Here is a 20,177-nt window from a genome sequence, read left to right on the forward strand (position 1 = left end):
GTGATCAGCGGAATGGGATACCGATTCTTGATAGTAATGGCGTTGAGTCCACGAAAATCTATACAAGGGCGTAATGATCCATCCTTCTTTTTGACGAAGAAGAACCCAGCTCCAGCGGGAGAGGTGGAAGGTCGAATGAACCCACGCTGGAGATTCTCCTGTATGTACTCAGATGTGGCTTGAGTTTCAGGTAACGAGAGAGGATAGACCCGACCCCTGGGAGGAGTCTTGCCAGGTAGAAGGTCGATCGGACAATCCCAAGAACGATGAGGAGGAAGACGTTCAGACTGAGCTTTATCAAACACATCGGCAAATGAAGCATACTGAGGAGGGAGTCCCGGGGAGGAAGATGAGATGGAAGATTGCTGTACTTTAAGAGGAATAACTTGAGAGAGACAACGATGGTGACATTCAGGCCCCCAAGACGTAACTTGAGGGGTGCGCCAGTCAATCTGGGGAGAGTGACATTGAAGCCATGGAAGGCCTAAGACAATCGGACTTGTCGTAACAGGAAGAATTAAAAACGAAATTTCTTCATGGTGTAGTACACCAATCTGAAGGGTTACTGGAGACGTACTCTGGGTGATGAGACCATTGATGAGACGTGATCCATCTATAGCCGTCACAGTAATGGGTGTTTTTAAAGTGATCACTGGTAGGGACCATTGATTCACTAGTGATTTAGAAATGAAATTTCCTGCTGCTCCGGAATCAATCAATGCCTGTGACTCAAAGGATTTGGTAGCAAAGGAAATCGTAACATCGAAAGCGCAGACTTTAGATTTCATAGACAATGGAGAGGACTCCAGGGACCCTAACTTCACCTCTCCAGAACTAGTTAGGGCCTGGCATTTCCCGATTTCTTAGGGCAAGAACTGAGCATATGTGTGGAATCAGCACAATAGATACAGAGTCTATTCTTTACTCTTCGTTTCCTCTCTTCTAAAGATAATTTGGAACGTCCTATCTCCATGGGAATCACAGAAGGTGAAACTGGACGAAATTGAGGGTTTAAACGAAGAGGTGCTTTAGCAGAAGTTGTTTTCTCAGATTCTCTTTCACGAAATCTCATGTCTACACGATGGCAAAGAGAGATCAAATCTTCTAGTGACGAAGGAAGCTCTTGGGTAGTCAGTGCATCTTTAATTTTATCGGAGAGCCCCTGCCAGAAGGCGGCAACTAATGCTTCAGTGTTCCACTGAAGTTCAGAGGCTAAGATCCTAAATTGAATGACATACTGTCCTACTGTATGGGAGCCTTGTCGCAAACGAAGAATGCTGGAAGCAGCGGAGGTCACACGACCTGGTTCATCGAACACACTTCGGAACGTGGAAATGAATTTGGCACTATCTTGTAGAATTGGATCGTTTCTTTCCCACAGAGGGGAGGCCCAAGCCAGGGCTTGTCCAGAAAACAATGAGATAAGATAGGCCACTCTGGAACGATGGGTAGAAAAATTTTGAGGTTGGAGTTCAAAATGGACTGAACATTGGTTAAGGAAACCTCTACAAGTCTTGGGGTCCCCGTCATATTTTGACGGAGTAGGCAGGTGAAGCGTAGGAGCTGTAGACACCTGGGATGGCACTGGGGAAACGGAGGAAAGCACAGGAGCTTCAATACTAGCTGTAACAGTCTGTCCAGATGTTCCTTGGGAGGTTAACGATTGGTAACATTGAAGTAACAGCTGTTGGCGAGCATCCTGTTGCTCCACACGGCTGACCAGATGCTGCAGCATCTCTTTAGCAGTAGGTTCCGTATCTGGGTCTGTCATGGCCTGATCTTACTGTCACGGGCACTAGGAGTCTTTACCCAGGGATCACCAGGTGATAGGCTTACCAGAGCAGTATAGGTGGTAATATGGTACTCTGGTAGCAGGGTGATCACGGAACAGGAAATAGCAGATGATGAGATGCTCAGGAAAGTCTATGACTAGCAGCACTGGCAATATGGAGGTAGTAATACACGAGGAACTGTATGGACAAAGGACACGTGAAGGTAGTCAGTGGTCTGCGGTAGCAAGTTGTACCACTGCTATAGTGAGGAGGAATGTCCAACAGAAACGAGGAGGTGATGAGAGTCAGCGGTCTGCGGATAGCAAGTTGTACCGCTGTCTGAGTGAAGGAATGGAATCCAAGTGGAGGTATCCGGGGAGTCAGTGGTCTGCGTTAGCAAGTTGTACCACTGCTATGTGAGAGGATACTGGAACAGGTGAAACTGTAAACAGGAGTCAGGGGTCTGCCACTAGCAAGTGGTACTACTGAATATATATGTGAGGAGGTGCACGGGGAGAGACTGCAACACAATATATACACGGGCACCTTGACTTTGATCCACAGTAATATGCACAATATAAATGTATAAATGACTGAACAACACTGCCAATATAGAAAGTCTCTTGAAGCAATCCGGCATGAGATAACACAGTCAATGATGGCAGTAGAGTCAGCAGATAGTACACTCCAGAGGAGAACCAACACAGTCAATGATGGCAATAGACTCAGCGGATAGTACACTCCAGAGGAGAACCAACACAGTCCAGCAAGGTATGCAATACACAGCACAGTCAATGGGAAGTATGCATACCGTGGTTCAGGAGAAGGCAGTCAGACAGGAGTGCAGAGATACCTGAAGGGCAGGAGGCCAGCAGGATACAAGTCCCTGGATGGGTGAAGCAGGGGTCTAGCAGGTGCAGCGCACAGGTAGGTAGACCAGCAGGGAACACAGGAAGGCGTGGAGAGCGGATCAGCAGTAGATGGATGAGTAGCGCTGAGAAGTAACAGCAGCGGGTCTCTGCGGGAACACGGAGGTAACCAATAGCAACCAGCAGGTGCAGTAACGATGGGACACCGGAGCAGAGTTGAACTGGAACAGATGATCACGGAGAGTAGCGGGTAGCAATAGTGGCAGCAGACTCAAGGAAACACGGTAGAGTTGACAAGGACTGAAGACTGAAGCGCACAGAGGCAGCGGATAGGAATCAGTTAAACAGTCGCGATGAAACACAGACGGGTTGCAGGTTGAAGACTGTAGTGCACGGAGGCAGCGGATAGGAATCAGCTAGCAGTCACGATGATGAAACACAGACGAGTTGCAGGTTGAAGACTGTAGTGCACGGAGGCAGCGGGTAGGAATCAACCAAACAGTCACGATGATGAAACGCAGACGAGTTGCAGGTTGAAGCCTGTAGTGCACGGAGGCAGCGGATAGGAATCAGCTGGCAGTCACAATCATGAACAGGTGAGTGGATGTGGTTGAAGCCTGTAATGCACGGAGGCAGCGGATAGGCATCAGCTAACAGTCCCAATGATACATGGTAGAGTTGAAGTGATTAGAAGACTGTAGTGCACGGAGGCAGCGGATAGGAATCAGCTCACAGTCACGATGATACAGTAGATGGTAGAAGTGGTATGGGAACCACAGCAGCAGAAGTGGTTTGGAAACCACAGAGGTAGAAGTGGTTTGGAAACCACAGGAATCAGCAGGGCTGAATAAACAAGGAAACACAGGAACACCTTCAGAGACTCATGGGGAATGAGACTCCAAGATCAGGCAATGTGGTGATGACCACAGGTGCTTAATATAGGGAGGTTGCCTGATCTGCCAATTAAGTTAAAGGAACATACACTGGAGGTATAGAAAGGGCTGCGCATGCGCAGTCCCTCAGGATGGAGGACGGCCACGGTTCCTAAATGTCCGGGAAGAAGCACTCACAGTCCGGTGAGTGACACCGGTGATACAAAGAGTGGCCTGCCTGTGACAAATGTTACGAAGTGGTGTAAATGCTGCTGCTGTTCCTGCTGGTGAAGGTGAATGACCAACCCAGTGGGCTGTCACAGTCATATAGTCTTTGGCTTGGCCACTTCCACTTGTCCACATTTCTGTGGTTAAGTGGACAGTGGGCAGAATGGCATTTTTCAGCGCAATCTCTACATTTTTACACACTTTTTGGTATAGTTGTGGAATTGCTTTACGGGAGAAATGGTGTCGCGATTGAATTCTGTAACGCGGACACAAAACCTCAATTAACTGTGAAAAACCAGCTGCATTCATTGTGGAGATTGGACGCAGATCTAACACTAACATTGCAGCCAAGGCGTCTATGATTCGCTTGGCGACTGGGTGACTGCTGTCATATTTGCTTCCCCTAGCAAATGATTGTTTCACAGTTAATTGCTGAAATGTAGGACTGCTCATTTTCTTGACCTGCCTCTGGGCTGACGATTCACCCCCAGCAGCAGCAACAGCAGCAGCAGCAGTGGGACTAACGCTTTCTTCAGAGGAATCAATTATAGTGCAGGAGTCATCCAACCTTAATAAGTGGGATGCCGGGCTACTGAGGATATTGATGAGGATGATGTCGTGGGTGTATTTTGTAGCCGTCGGGATGTCGGTGAGCGGAGGGTCTTAGCTGATGAAGGAGTGCTTGCAAGTTTTTGGGAAGAACTTACAGCTTTTCCCAACACTTTGCCATGAACTCTCGTTAAATGGCGTAACATAGACGAGGTTCCAAGATGGTTAAGGTCCCTCCCTCGACTGACTGTGGCTTGACATACACTACAAATGGCTATACAATTGTTGTCTGCATTTGGGTAGAAATAATTCCACACATAAGAAGTGGATTTTTTTGTTTTATGCCCAGGCATGACAATGGCCTTTTTCTTGTCACATGCCAGAACTGCTGCCACTGGTGCAGGACTTACACAAACAACCTCATCCTCATCAACATCCTCATTAGCGCCCTTGTCGCCTACACAAATCTCCCCCTCATCCTCTTCTAATTCCAAAGTGGCATCCTCAATTTGTGTATCACCGGCTACACTCGGGCTATTAAGGCACACACTTAGACATCCCACTGTTGGATGGACTCTCCACAGGGATTGTTGTCATTTGTGAATCAGAGCAAATATTATCCTCTAATGCCTTACTGTTATCTTGCAGCTCGGCTTTGACGCGTAACAGTAGTTGTGCACCAATTGTAGGCTCGGTAACTTTTTGGGATCTGCCACTAATAGCCAAAGGTGAAGGCCTCATTCTCTCTTTACCACTGTGTGTGTAGAATGGCATGTTGGCAATTTTTTTTTTATCAGCACTTAACTTTTGCTCAGTAACACTTCTTTTTCGCTTCAACACAGTAAAAAAAAATGTGTTTTTGTTTTTTGGACTGATTTTGAAACACTGTGTAGTTTGACATCGCCTTACCCAGATGTCGTACCGGGAACATTAACATCAGTACTGGTGACAGAACCTGGTTGCACATTCTGATCATATGTGGACTGCTTTGAATCCATTCTGAGCCCAAAGCACTTGTAGTGCTAAAAAATATTTGGTAAGATACTGCTGACAGATAGTAATTTTGACAGCCAGAAATATTTATGCACAATTATGGGGGACACCCCAAAAGCACTGGGGAGTGGTAAAAATTATTTGGTAAGATACTGCTGACAGATAATAATTTTGACAGCCAGAAATATTTATGCACAATTATGGGGGACACCCCAAAAGCACTGGGGAGTGCTAAAAATTATTTGGTAGATACTGCTGACAGATAGTAATTTTGACAGCCAGAAATATTTAGGCAAAATAATGGGGGACACACAAAAAGCACTTTGAGTGCCAAATATTGAAAAAAAACAAAAACTTCTCTATCCTCTTCTCTTCTCTAGCAATTTTTGTTAGCACAATTGGAATCAGAATATTGTATTCTCTGTCCCTGCTCTAATCAGCCTGTGACTACACCCTGCTCTCTCCCTCTGTCAAATGGCGATGGATTGTTGTGGAGGCGTGTATTTATAATCTTCAAGTATCGTGAGAACCGAGATCCAACGACGTCACGATGATGTTCGGCCTCGATTTGGATTCCGAATGGGCGGTACTCGGATACCCAAAGTTCGGGTGGGTTCGGTTCTCGGGGAACCGAGCCCGCCCATCTCTAGTTTGAACTAGCCCTCCGACCTGTAATTTATACATCTTTACCAGGCATATCGGTGTCTCCATTTGGGGAAGCAATTGCCCGCAATTAGACAAACGCAGTACTCAGCCTATGTTAGACCGAGGCCTGATTATCACAAATTACAGTTATTAGATCTCCAAATTGCTCATTGGAGCCTTGGATGTTTATAATAGAGTGAGCCAAAAATATAAAAGAGGTTTGGCAACCACTACCGGACATATAACTTTGTATACCGATTTTTGCATGTGTTACAGAGACTATCATTGATTAATAGGCCAAGATGATGTTTACTGTGGGGATTCAAAGTTTTGCATATTCTGGTGATAAGTGCTGGATCAGATGTTCATTGCTAATGGCAGATTATTGCCAGGAATGCTTCTTGTGCTGTACCCACATGCAAAAAGTATATCTAATTATTCAAGACATTTAAATGAGATGTAAGGACTGGATATTGTGCACTTCATTCATGGGCATTCCAACTTTTCCAAATTCCAGGCACATTTAAGGTGATAGTCTATCAGTGTGATAAAAATATATTTAAATGATATGATAGTAAAACATGTAATAAAGACAGTACTAAAGTCTCTCCAGCTGCATAAATGAGACCCAGCTGCATAATATTTTAGAAGCGTTACATTTACTTAAAGGGTCTTTTTAAAGTGATAGTAGATGGGACTTTTCAATGAAGTTTTATTCTTTTTGCCATGTGAACTTCAATCTACACCCAAAACAATACTGGAGAAGAATATATACGGTAGCAGACAATGGGTGTGGACCCACTAATGCATAAGCAGAACAAAGAGGCACATCTATTAATAATGAAATGTTCTGTGGGGCATATTATTTAACATTCATAAATGAACTCTACTGTCTTAAGCAACAAAACAAAACTTTTATTTACACAAAATTGGGGCATAGTGTACATTCAAAAGCTACAGTATTACAATAGCAATAGTCTATTACGGGTAGGGTACATAATTGCGACGGGACTAATGTCAGCACTTAACCTGCCAATATAAAAATGTTGGCGGGATAAATGCCAACACTTGCATTATGCAGACAGGTGGACAATGTCGTCAGTGTCATTAGCGACATTCATAATGCCGCCACATCTGGAGGATATACCCCGATCACATTGAAAACATTGTCTATCTGTCTGCATAATGTAAGTGTTGGCATTCAACCTGCTGACATTTTCATGTCAGCAGGTTAAGTGCCGACATTAGCTCCATCGCAATTATGACAGACACTGTCTATTACATCTTTCTAAAGAATATAACAACAATGTAATTATAGATGTAGCTATGATTTAGCATATGCCTTCCTGTGTTGTGAAAATCCCTGAATGTTTTGCTACTTATTATATAACAAGTCAAATTAAAATATTTGTGTATTACTGTTTAATATTTTTTTTAAGTGGGAAAATTCTAATTTTAGACTTGTTTGAATATTGCACATTCACCTTTATTAATGTTTGTATTTATGATATAAATACAGCAACAAAGAAACATTACCACATTAGGAAGATATAAGCTGCCATTTACTCCAATGATTCACAACAAGTACACTAAGTAAATTAAACTCCTTAACAAAAAAAAAGAGATAAGCAGAAAATATATAGTACACTACCATTGTGGATGAATGATAATCTTTCCTCTTGGTTTATCATAGCTTAAATAGGGTGCTTCTTTAGATAATATATAAGTACAATACATATATATATTTGTGATCAGTTACATATAAAAATAAGACTGAGCCTGGATCATATATAAAAAGCCCAACAAACTGGGTTGTTTGATTCTGATGTTCAAAGCTAGAGTTAAAAAAGCAAGTCCAGATGGGAATACTAAAAACTAATTGCACTTATTCACTGAATTATGTTATGCAAAAGAAAACAATACAAAACATTAATATACAACTGACCTTTTTGATGAATTGCCCCAACTGTCAACTTTGCCCAAAGAGTTCCAATAAATATTATTATAAGAAATGTCCCTTTTGTTGCCTTCTGCAGATATCTTTTATTCATTCTGTTAAAATAAATAAAACACCAATTATACCATACAGCATAGCTTTAAAAAGCACTTTTTTTTATTAAGGGATAAAGTTAGCAATATTAATACAAATTAATTTAATGTATATATTCTGATCATAGTGTGTTCTTATTAATAGGGCCAACATCACTTATTTTTATTTAACATATTGTATGTTTCAGGGGAATTTTTAACATACATTAAGTTCCTCTACACAAACCAAACACTGAAACTACAACTCATGTGTTATCAAACAAACCTAATCGTAACTAATTGCAATGGTGATGAAATGTTCTGCTGAGGCAAGGATCAAAAAGTACAGCGCTGAGAGTTGTCTCAAACCCTAATCACAAAAGGGACACCAATTCAGATGTTATATATATAAAAAACAATTTATTACACAACTATAAAAAAATCATACAAAGAATCAATCAATACTCTGCTATGAACAACACATTTATCTTGCATTTATATTAAAATGAAATCATGCCAGCGTATAACATATATCATATGAGACCTAGCTCTGATCTAACAACCTAGCACTTTGAGTTTAGCTAAATATATAGTATTCCTCTGAGGAAATTACAAAAGGGTAAAGAAACGCGTCAGTTCTGAGATTTATTTAAACACATAATGGAATTCCAAGTGACCAACACTTTTCCCATTGCTATATTATATACATCATGTTAAGTGAAATTGTGCCTGCTGTGGATTTCGCTACGCTCAGTTCTGTACTTTTTATACTTTTTTCATTGTTTGTCCTTTGGGGTGTTCACATTTCCTTTTTATAGCAGTGGGAGTTGCCCAGGCCATCACATTGTAGAGTATATACATTAATTACATATATTTTTTTATCATACATTTTGTCATACAGTGCACCAGTAGGAGATTCTGTGGTTCTTGATGATGCAATCACAAAAGATGAAGGGAGTCAGGGTGTACAGACTGGTAAATGGAATAAAAATTGAACCTTTTTGCAAAGCCCTACTAGTAATGCTGACATATCCTGTTATCTCCTTACCTAATCTCCACAAACACCTCAACACTTTTACATCAACTGAAGCCTTCAGCTGAGTGAGAAGAAAAAAACTTTACTAATAAATGTATCTCCTTTAAGAGTTCAATTTTAAAAACTAAATTCCAGCACATTTGGCAAGACAATTAATCATAAAACATTGTAATTGCAGATGAACAGGTCCAGTCTGGTAATGTGTGTGGTAATAGGGTGCCCGTAGACATTCTAGGGTTGTATCCAAAGACAGGAGAGAAGGAACAGAGGGGGAGAATATAGGAACATTTATAGAAGTTTATTATATTCCATTGAGAAATAAAGGATAATTTGGAGAAATAAATAGTTGTTATCTTATATTTGTGCTATATTTTTTGAGAAATATTGGATAATATAACAAAATGTGTAGTTGTTTCACTGTCATTGAGGAACACATGATTTAGTATAGTAATACCTTCTTACTAAACCTTTATTAGAAAAATAAATACAATTTTAATGGTATATTAAAGCACCAAATTGACAGATTGAGGAAAGTGGATAAGTAGAAAAGAGAGAATTAACCATCAGAATAAAGAGATTTTGTTAAGAAGAGAAGTAAAAGCTATATTAGAGAAGGTCAGGATCATAATGCATAGGGATCAATATAAGGATATAGACCACAAGAAGGATAGAGTGATTTAGGGACAGATACACCAACAAAAGCACAAGACAAGAGTATCACACCATTCCTCTTGAACTGTGCCATAGAAGCCACACATGGAACCGAGCTTCAGGAACAATCCTCTGAGGAGTCCCAGTCAACTGGACAAGCATCCCTGGAAAGCCATGGTCATCATCCAAATACTACTACATCAATAATAGAATCAATTAAATGTGGACATTGCAGGCCTTTATGCTTAATTCACACTTTTAATAAGCCCTGGCCAGGTGAAGAAATTGTTATGCATGAAAATAGGAGTAAACACTTTCAGAAGAATAAGACTACTCCATTAAGCAGATGGAAAACTATGCACGCACAAATGTATAAAAATTAATATATGATATAAAATAAGAACATTAAGAATTTGTGCCTTACATAGAGGACAAATGGACTTTACATGCTGTTAGTGCTCATGTTGTCTATTATTAAACTAAGGACAGTAAGCTGGCTTCACAAATTTACGTGAGAATATTCTTTCGGTATCAAGGACAATTTGCACTGTAAAAAGATCCCTTGCACTTTCTGACTATCATAAATATTTAAGAGAAGTGATAACTTTAGAATGCTCTTTGCATAGGTAATAAGGTGTCTTAAAGAGTTTTCACCTAGCATTTTTCCTTCCTTTCCTCGTCCTGCTAATAACCGCCTTCCCTTTAAAAGAGTATCAATTCCTGGGTCTTGTCTTGGTTGTGTAGTTTGCCACTCACTACCTCAGACTCAGAGATGTGCTCTCTGGAGACGGAGACGCCACTGCTGGCACCCCTTGAACTCAGTGTACCACAATGTGGCAGAACAAGTGCTCTAGAATTGCTATATCTATTATGAACAGACAGGGATTGAGAAGGATTTGGAGACAACTTCCTGTGTTACTTTTCATCAGCTTTGTTAAAACAACTACCGGAATTCCAAAACTTATCAAATAAGCTTACAATTGATGTATCTTGGAATCTGCTATGATAAGCTACCTTTCCATATCTATATCTTATGGTTACAGAGAAAAAAAAAGCCCCCAATATGTCTCACTTTTTAAATGAACACAAGATTCATAAAAAATGTGGTGCAACTGAAATGCTGATTTTCACTAAAAAAAACTATCTGTAACCTTTAACCCCATTATGGTGCCATCCACTAATCACTCACAACTACAATCACCAATTTCCTGACTGGGATGAAATATTGCAAATAAAATATTTCATTAAGCTACAATAGGTTTCACCTCATTCAACTCATCTCTTGTTTATTATTTTATTATTGTCCTTCTTCATACATGCTTAGTCCTTTGGAACAATTTGTCTTGCATGTCCAGAACCGAAAATAAATTATCATTCTACAAAATTTTTAACAGCTCTGACTCAGATTCTTCTACAAACCTGTGTGAAATGGGACCACTTCTGGAGGAAAAACTTGCCGATGACACTTGGAGCCATATTTTTCTAAACAACTAAATCATTAACTTTGATCATTAGCATCAATGGTCAGACTATAAAACTGAAACATTTCTGGCTTTGAATCCCAGACAAATTTTGCAAAACATACCATCACCTTCCTGATATATACTTCAGGGGATGTCAAGGCAAATAAGACTCAAATCACAATTGGTGGTTAAGTCCCAAAACTCAACAAATTTTGAAAAAAGTTTCTAACCTCATTTACAACTTATTAATGGACTTCACACCAACTTTCCCATTACAAAGGTGAGCTTACTGGGAAGCCCAACACTAGGAGTAATAAATTAATCTTCTAACCGTATAAATAATATTTGTATGGCCACTCAACATACAATCTCCACATCCTGGCATATTGATAGCAATTGAACGAGGTAACCATAAAAATTCTCTATAATTTGGTCCCTGTGGGAAATGATCAAACTGAGCTCACAAATAAGTAATATCACTGCCTTGCTGTAGTGCTTCTTTTTACTTTAGAAATATTTGTTTAAATCCTTCCTTGCCCTCTATTACTACATCAATTAAAAATGAATCATTCAGTCATAATAACTTTGTATATGCACATCTACAAATATGTAAATTCATTGTTTGTATTGAGTTCTGTATAATTATTTACAAAACTTGATTCAAATAAAAGAGTTTTTAAAACTTTCTGAGAAAATGTCATGTTTAGATAATAGCTGTTTTAATGCCTAGGGCACTATGTGACAGTACAGAAAAATTGCCATTTTTCTATGTTTGCCATGTTCTGGATAGAGCATAGAAAAAAACGCACTTTTAAGGAAGTGTAGGGAATAGGTGTGTGGTAGTGCCAGAGAGGACTGACAGGCTACTAAATAGAACATGAAGCGCTGATTTCTCCAAAGCTTAGCCTGGAGCTTTCCTGACGCCAGTTCTGTAGATACAATTCATTTTAATTACTCTGAGTATTTTCAACTAAATTGCATCTTTTATACAAAAAAGCATTATACTATGATATTGTTTTATTTGCAGAATACATGTCACAAAGAGTGAAGTAACCATCTGCCACTGGTGAACATTACATATTTATCATTTCATGGCTCCTTCCACTCAATTAAAGGGTGACTGCTTTTTCATTTGTTTGCATACCGCTATGTTCTACAGTTTAACAGTGAGCCCTATATAGTATTTTTCTGTCTTTACATAATTCACAGTAAAATAAGAGTAATCTGAAATTATGTGCACCTATTATCTCACCTAATAGAAGGGGAGTGCAAGGAAATATATTTAGCCCAATTTTTATTCAATTCAAACATTGTGCACTAGATTTTATATTTACTTTTATGGTTTAGATTCAAAAACATGTGATGAAGAAAGACAAAGATTATTTTCACTTGATACACTCTTCTTACCTGTTATAGGGGAGTGTGATTATTGCATAATTTCTATAGTAAGATTGGTGCACTCATCTATATTGTACACACTATTTATAAATTCCTTTGGGTCCATCGGTACAAAAGTCACTTGCCATTCAAATATCATTTTACATAATTTTTAGTACAATAAGTAGCTGTAAAAAAAGAAATGGCTGGTTTCTATGATCCCTTGCTCTGGAGAAAGTATACAAAAAGAGCAGCCTTCTACAAATGTGAGGACTACTCGGCATTCTACATCATCCTCCCTCCCCGACACTCCATTCATTCAGCTTTTCCAGCCTCATGATCACTCACTAAGGACAAATCATGCAATGAAAGAGCTCCTGGAAGTCCCATGTAACTAAATGGTGCATATATGTGATTTATTGTTATTTATTTCAAAATTAGACATTTTAAACTTAAAAAATACATCACCATCTTTTTTTTTACAAACTCATTACAAAAAAGTCAGTTTTGTTATATGATAAATATTCTTTAAGCAGCCATGCAGCTCATGTAAAGTGGGTTCAATTATTTTAGCTATTATCTTGAATGTATTTTAATAGCTAACTGTGAAATCAATTTTGATAAATTTACTGTACACGGAAAATGAATTGGATTTTACTTTGTCTGCATTTGTGACTGAAGTAATTAAATTGCAAAGGCAGCCCATCTCCGATCAGGCAGCAGTGGGCATGAGACCTAGGTGCTATGATTTCATGGTGGCTAGAAATAGCAACTAAACTTGCCCGTGTTTGGCTACACAAGTAATAATGCAGCTCAGGTTCCGCTCCTGCGTTGGCTGGGCTGGGAGACAGATGGGCATCTACCCCCTGGCCCGGTCCCATAGTGGGCTAACTTGGGCTGGGTCATCATCAACAGCAGCTATTTTTATAGTGCTATTAATTCTGTAGCACTGTACAGAATATTCGCTCACAACAGTACCTGCATTTATTCCTTTAAAATGTTACAAATAGGCTGTTAATCCTAGTTCCGCCCACTAGGCTAGAATTTGCCAGCCAAGTCCTGGTGCTGCTCAATCACCGCTGTACTGTGTACATGTTATGCTGCATATACACCGTGTGATACTCCCACATCCAGGATCTCCTGATGATCACATGATCACTGTCTCCCCCGATGAGCTAAAATAAATTATAACATTTTTTTGAAAAAGCTGTTTGTTTTAACAATAACTGGGGCTAATATTTCAGCTCCATTTAGAGACCCTCACATCTAACTTTCCCTAAACTAGATTAAGGGCCTGATGCAGATTTGTCCACAATTAGCCCCAAATTGCAGGCACTAACTGCGCTTACTAAGAAAGCTGTAATTGCGGGTATATGAAAAGCTGCAACTATCACAAGATACATGCAGTTCTGTTCATTAGCATATGCACTCGGTTTATGTCACACTTATGCCATGTTTATAACCATGTGTGTTGCTAAATACTGATTCACTAGTAACATCAATAAAACTTCAAAAACCCCTCTAACACAGGAGAAACAATTCCAGGTTTGCGCAACCCCTCCTTATAATCATTAAATCTTTTAGCCTCATCATAACAAACCCTACAACATTATTAACCCCTTTATAATGATTAAATCCTTTAGCCTCATCATAACAAAACCTTCAACATCATTAAACCATTTATAATCATTAACTCCAACATCCCCATATTTAATTAACACCAACATCATTAGTTAATCCTATTTATATTCCTTAACCCCTTAATCATGAGCTCCATCAGCCTCATCAAAAGTACCCCATAAGACCAGTAAGCACCTCACCCTCATAATTAACCTCTAATCATCATGACTAACCCTCTCAATATTAACTTCCCTCTAACTATTTTATTTTCTTCCTCCATCTCCACTTACCTGTTGCAGATCTATCATTAGTCATAGGGGAACTGATTACATATCAGTTCCCTTCTGTGTATTTCCGCTCCCATAGTGGGAGGTGGTCCTACAGATGCCTGTGAGTGGTCAGCAGAAGGGAAGTGAGGCTACGTACAGCATTTGGCCATTTGGCCCCAACCTTGAAGTGCGAGAGGCTTTTTCTTTCTAGGACAGCCTATCCCAAATGCCTTTCACAAGTCCTCTGTGGTGCCCCCAAAAGCCAGGTGTCCTAGGCAGCTAAAGATTAGAAAATATTGGAGAACCATCGCTAATAGACAGTTGGGTATGACAATAAGTATGTATATATAGTATATGACTGATGTTTAAATGAAAAAGGGTGACTTTAATTCCTCACTCAAATGTAGACAAAAACACATAATATAGTTAGTATGAATCAAAAAAGTCAAATTGAACATAAAGCCCTAAAGAAGTATTTTCAGAAATCCTAAATGAAAAAATTCTGACCATCTGACTTCTCTAAATTCCGCTAGAAAGTCTCATAATAATAATATGATGTCCCAAAAATTGAGGTAAAAAAGGAGTCCCGAAATATACAGAAAGAGTGGAGGTTTTTGGGTGACTGGCGCTCAGAGTACTTGTGGTATAGTTGAGGCAGAGGCCGTGTGTGCTGATCCTGGTGAGGTAGCTGAGCCTTGGTACTGCCGTTGGTTTGAAAAACCTCATGTGCTAGGTGGTAATGGTGTGCGTTCCACCATGGAAGGCATGCTACTTCCTACTTTCTGTTTATCGCTGTAGTGTGTCCCGACCAGTTTCGTCACTCCTGTGACGTTTTCAAGGGATGTCTAGTTGATGTCTAATGGTTGTATCTTATATACCGGCAGTAGATGAGTCTGATTGCAGGGATTGGTCCCCATATTCAGCTGTTTATATATACATAATAAGATTACTCTTAAATTCCACCTTAAAGGGCAAAAGTGTATTTTAGCCGAGGTGGATAGCAAAGGTGGATTATCAATTGACTAATATGAAAATAAATAAATTACACCCAATAAAGGGTCTAATAATACACCAGGAATATATTGTTCATTCTCAATTCATGATTTAGATGACAACACTGGTTTCAATAACATTGTGAAGGAATCTTCTGGGCAAGGTTGGCTGGATGCCGACCTCTCACAAATTATTCAATTACACAATACCCCAAACATAAATATTCATAACATCAATGACTTATTGGAAGAAAATCAGGTTGGTCCAAATATAGACATCACATCTGCAGACTTTGGGAACACCAATTCGGTCCCTACACTATCCAACCATGAAAATTGTCAGTCTTTTTTTAGAATCGATCACCCCCAAAAAGACACCACAGCATACAATCACTACAATCCCTCACACAAAGAGAAAATTAGAACTTTTAGAAGAGGCTGTAGGAGAGGTCAAAAGAATAAAAAAACACAACAACAACAATCCAACCCTCTCCAGTGAATGAGGATCGGGATTTTCAACGTCAGTAGTTATCCATTGGAGGTTTCTCATATATCACTACTGCAGAAAGGTTTAAAATTTGCACCGAATAACCAATTGAACAAATTCGAGATGTATTTAGACCTGAACAAGTTCACCAGGAAGCTTGCCCTCAAAAAATATTTTATTAAACATCACAGTATGCACCAGAAGCCCCCATAAAAATTATCATTTCAACATACAAATTTGAAACCACCATCAAAATTCAATCTGAGTCACCTTAAAGTTCCCTTGGTGCAAGCATTTGAGACAATGGTCATGAACAACATTGACAAGAACAGCACTCGAAGGAAGTATAGAAGTTGCAACCTTGCCAAAGCAGAGACCTTAGAATTACGAGATTTACAAAACAATAGGGATCTCATTATCAAACCAGCTGATAAGGGTAGAGGGGTTTTACTACTTAACAAAGAAGATTGCATCAAAGAATCATATAGAATTCTACAAGATGAAACAACTACCATCTGACCCCACTGTAAAATTTCACAATATTCTCACCAATCACTTGAAACAGGGCCTACAAACGGGTGCTATTAAGAAATCGGAATTTGATTATATACATACACCACTGCCAAGGATACTGGTTTTCTATTATCTACTAAAAGTACACAAAAATACAACCAACCCACCAGGTAGACCAATTATATCAGGCTTTGGTTCAATGACCTTCAATTTGTCACATTAAATAGACACTTTTCTACAGACCTTTGTGGGAAAACAGGAATCCTACATCAGGGAGACCACCCAAATCCTGAATATCCTCAATGACAGAGATTGGGATGATACATACTGGTTGGCCACAAGTGATGTTACATCACTTTATATGGTCATAGATCTCACACAAGGAATAGCCAGCATTTCATATTTTCTCCTCTGAGATCCTAACATTAAACCGGAACAACCACAATTCATTCTAGACAGTATAGAGTTCATACTTACTCACAACTATTTTTGGTTTCAAAACACATTTCAACTTCAAATCAGAGGCATGACCATGGGGACAAGATTCGCACCAAGCTATGCTACTCTTTATGAGCAAATGGGAGATCGAGCACATCTGGTCCCACCCTAAGGCAGGGGCGGATTTGGTTCTCTCGCTACGCTACATTGACAATGTCATTTTTATATGGAAAGGTGACAAACTTTCACTGCAAAGCTTCATCACAGAACTTAACTTAAATCCATATAACCTCAATTTCACTACAAAGTACAGTCATCAATCCATTGAATTTCTTGATTTGTGCATTTATGTTGAAAATCAACAACTAAAGACTAAGACATACAATAAACAAGTATATGTGAACAGTTTCATTTTGGCAACAAGCAACCATCATCCTCAATGGCTATCAGACATTCCATTCGGTCAAATTAGGCGGATCAGAAGGAATTGCTCGGATTTAGACACCTTCGACACCCAAGGTCTACAACTCAGAAATCAATTTCTAGAAAAAAGTTACAATCCAGAAACAGTAGACAAGGCCTTTATAGAAACCACCAAGCTTAAAAAAAAAAATCTGCTGATCTACAACAAATCAGACAATCATGAATCCAGTACAAGGTCAGATAACATCTACTTTATTACTGGCTACCGCAACTTGGCATTCAAAATCAAGAATATAGCCAAAAAGCAAAGGGGCGTTTTACTACAAAACTCAGATTTGAAAACCACCCTATCAGATCAACCAAAGATGGTCTTTAGAAAGGCACCAAATCTCAAGACCCAATTGTTTAGCACAGTGGATCCCAAACTTTTTCAGTTCATGGTAGCCTTAGGGCCACCATAATTTTTACAAGGCACCCATAAGCCAAAATAACTACAAAGTAGTCCCCCGCCTTGCTTACCATTGGCCCTGACCGAGGCACCCCTGTGAGATCGCCGAGGCACCCCAGGGAGCCTAGGCGCACAGTTTGGGAACCACTAGGTTAGCAGCTACATAGCCCCAAATAAACAAATACAATCTTCACTTCACCTCCAAACACCAAGCTACAGGATTCTATCCTTGCGGTAGATGCATCACATGTAAGAACCATAGACAGAGAAGCACTAAACTCATTCAAAAATACAAGTTCAACAAAAAAGGAAATCTATATACCATAAAAGATTTTATGACATGTGACACCAAGGACATTATTTATCTCCTTGAATGTTCCTGTCATTTACAATATATAGGAAGGACGATTGCATAATTTTCTGTATGCCTTAGTGAACATACAAGGAACATCAAAAAAGGCCTGGAGACACACAGTGTCTCACAACATTACAAGTTAAAACACAATATAGATCCCATTTTTCTATCATTCATGGCTATGAAAAAACAGGGTGAGCCAGGGTAATACCCTGCCTGAATAAGACAGAGGAATACCTGGTACTGTAGTTGACCGGAATAATACGAGTCTTCACATCATCAATCAACCCCAGTGCCTACTGGTTACATTCTAATCCAAGGAGGCCAATGATACATTCAAAACATCTATCTCCCCATTTGTATATATATATTTTTCATGCTCGTTTACAACTAGAAATATGGGACGTATAGAGACAATAAACCCCAGTGGTAGCCTATGGAATGCATGAAAATGTAGCAATATGCAGAACTCAATTTATTGGTTCCTATATACATTAGCTTTTTCCATATTTTTATCTAATATATAAATGCTTAGTGGCGTCTGTGTGTGTGTGGAAAAAAAAAAACAAGTTGCAGCGCCACCTGCTGGGCAGAGTTATACACTGACCTACTAAATTCTTAGTGTGTGTGGGGAAAAAAATTCAAAAAGGGCTGAAATTTGGTAGGGCTCAAACTCATTTTCGTGAGGTAATTTTACCTCATGAACACACATGTGTAGAGGCGTGCGTTAGGGTGTGTGTGTGTGTGTGTAAAAAACTATTTTCTCAGAAAGGGCTCATCCAATTGACCTGAAATTTGGTATACTGACATTATTTGACAAAAAAATTAGAATAGTCAAGTCAGTTAACTTCCATCATCTCCCCTTTCCCCCGTGGGAGGGGTAGTAAAGGCTAAATTTACGAGTTGAGGGGTCAAACTCATTTTCGTGAGGTAATTTTACCTCATGAACACACATTAAAAAGGCCGCTTGCGTCGGGAACTAACGCTCCTTCCCTGAGGAGGCCTGGGCTAGGTCCAAATGCATGACAAGAACCTTTTTAAGACCTTAAGTAGCTTGATTTGACTAGAATGCACGAGTATCATGCACGGGTTAACTTGTATATACATATATGTATATTTATATAAATGTGGCTCTATTCTTGTCCCCTCTTTTACTAATGTACACTTATATGTATGTTTGAAATTATTTAATTTTCATTTCATGCCTTCATGTATTATTTTAATTGACTTTATTTTTATTTTTATTGCCGCAACTGTTTGTATTGATTTATTTATTTATTTATTTTCATATTAGTCAATTGAAAATCCACCTTTACAATCCACCTTGGCTAATGGATACTTTTGCCCTTTAAGGTGGAGTTTTAGAGTAATCCTATCATGTATGTATAAACAGCTGAATATGGTGACCAATCCCGTCAATCAGACTCATCTACTGCTGGTATATAAGATATAACCATTAGACATCAACTAGACATCCCTTGAAAAAGTCACAGGAGTGATGAAACTGGTCGGGATACATTACAGTGATAAACAGAAAGTAGGAAGTAGCATGCGTTCCACAGTGGAACTGTCACTCACCGGACCGTGAGTGCCTCTTCCCGGACATTTAGGAACCGTGGTCGTCCACCATCCTGAGGGTCTGCGCATGCGCAGCCCTTTTCTATACTTCAGTGTATACCCCTTTAACTCAATTGGCAGATCAGGCAACCTCCCTATATTAAGCACCTGTGGTCAACACCACGTTGCCTGATCTTGGAGTCTCATTCCTCATGAGTCTCTGAAGGTGTTCCTGTATTCCTCGTGTATTCAGCGCTGCTGATTCCTGTGGTTTCCAAACCACTTCTATTCCTGTGGTTTCCATACCACTTCTACCATCAACTGTATCATCAGGACTGTTTGCTGATTCCTATCCGCTGCCTCCGTGCACTACAGTCTTCTAAACCACTTCTACCATCAACTGTATCATCAGGACTGTTTGCTGATTCCTATCCGCTGCCTCCGTGCACTACAGTCTTCTAAACCACTTCAACGTTATTTTATATCAATGTGACTGTTTGCTCATTGCTATCCGCTGCCTCCGTGCACTCCAGCTTTTACTTCACTCACCTGCTTCTCATCAAGTCTGTCTGCTGATTTCTATCCGCTGCCT

At 39.6% G+C, this 20,177-nt stretch overlaps 1 protein-coding gene across 2 annotated transcripts in view; it reads right to left on the reverse strand.

Moving 5' to 3' along the window:
• Nucleotides 1-20,177, reverse strand: part of TAFA2 (TAFA chemokine like family member 2) — a 262,989-nt gene that overhangs the window by 72,897 nt on the left and 169,915 nt on the right. For both annotated transcript variants that reach the window (XM_075205297.1, XM_075205296.1), the window contains exon 3: nt 7,874-7,980. In XM_075205297.1, coding sequence (XP_075061398.1) covers nt 7,874-7,979 — 106 coding nt within the window. In that variant the 5' untranslated portion in view covers nt 7,980. The remainder of the gene's footprint in view (nt 1-7,873; nt 7,981-20,177) is intronic.

Source organism: Mixophyes fleayi, chromosome 4 (genome assembly GCF_038048845.1).
Source record: "Mixophyes fleayi isolate aMixFle1 chromosome 4, aMixFle1.hap1, whole genome shotgun sequence".
Classification (NCBI taxonomy): domain Eukaryota; kingdom Metazoa; phylum Chordata; class Amphibia; order Anura; family Limnodynastidae; genus Mixophyes; species Mixophyes fleayi.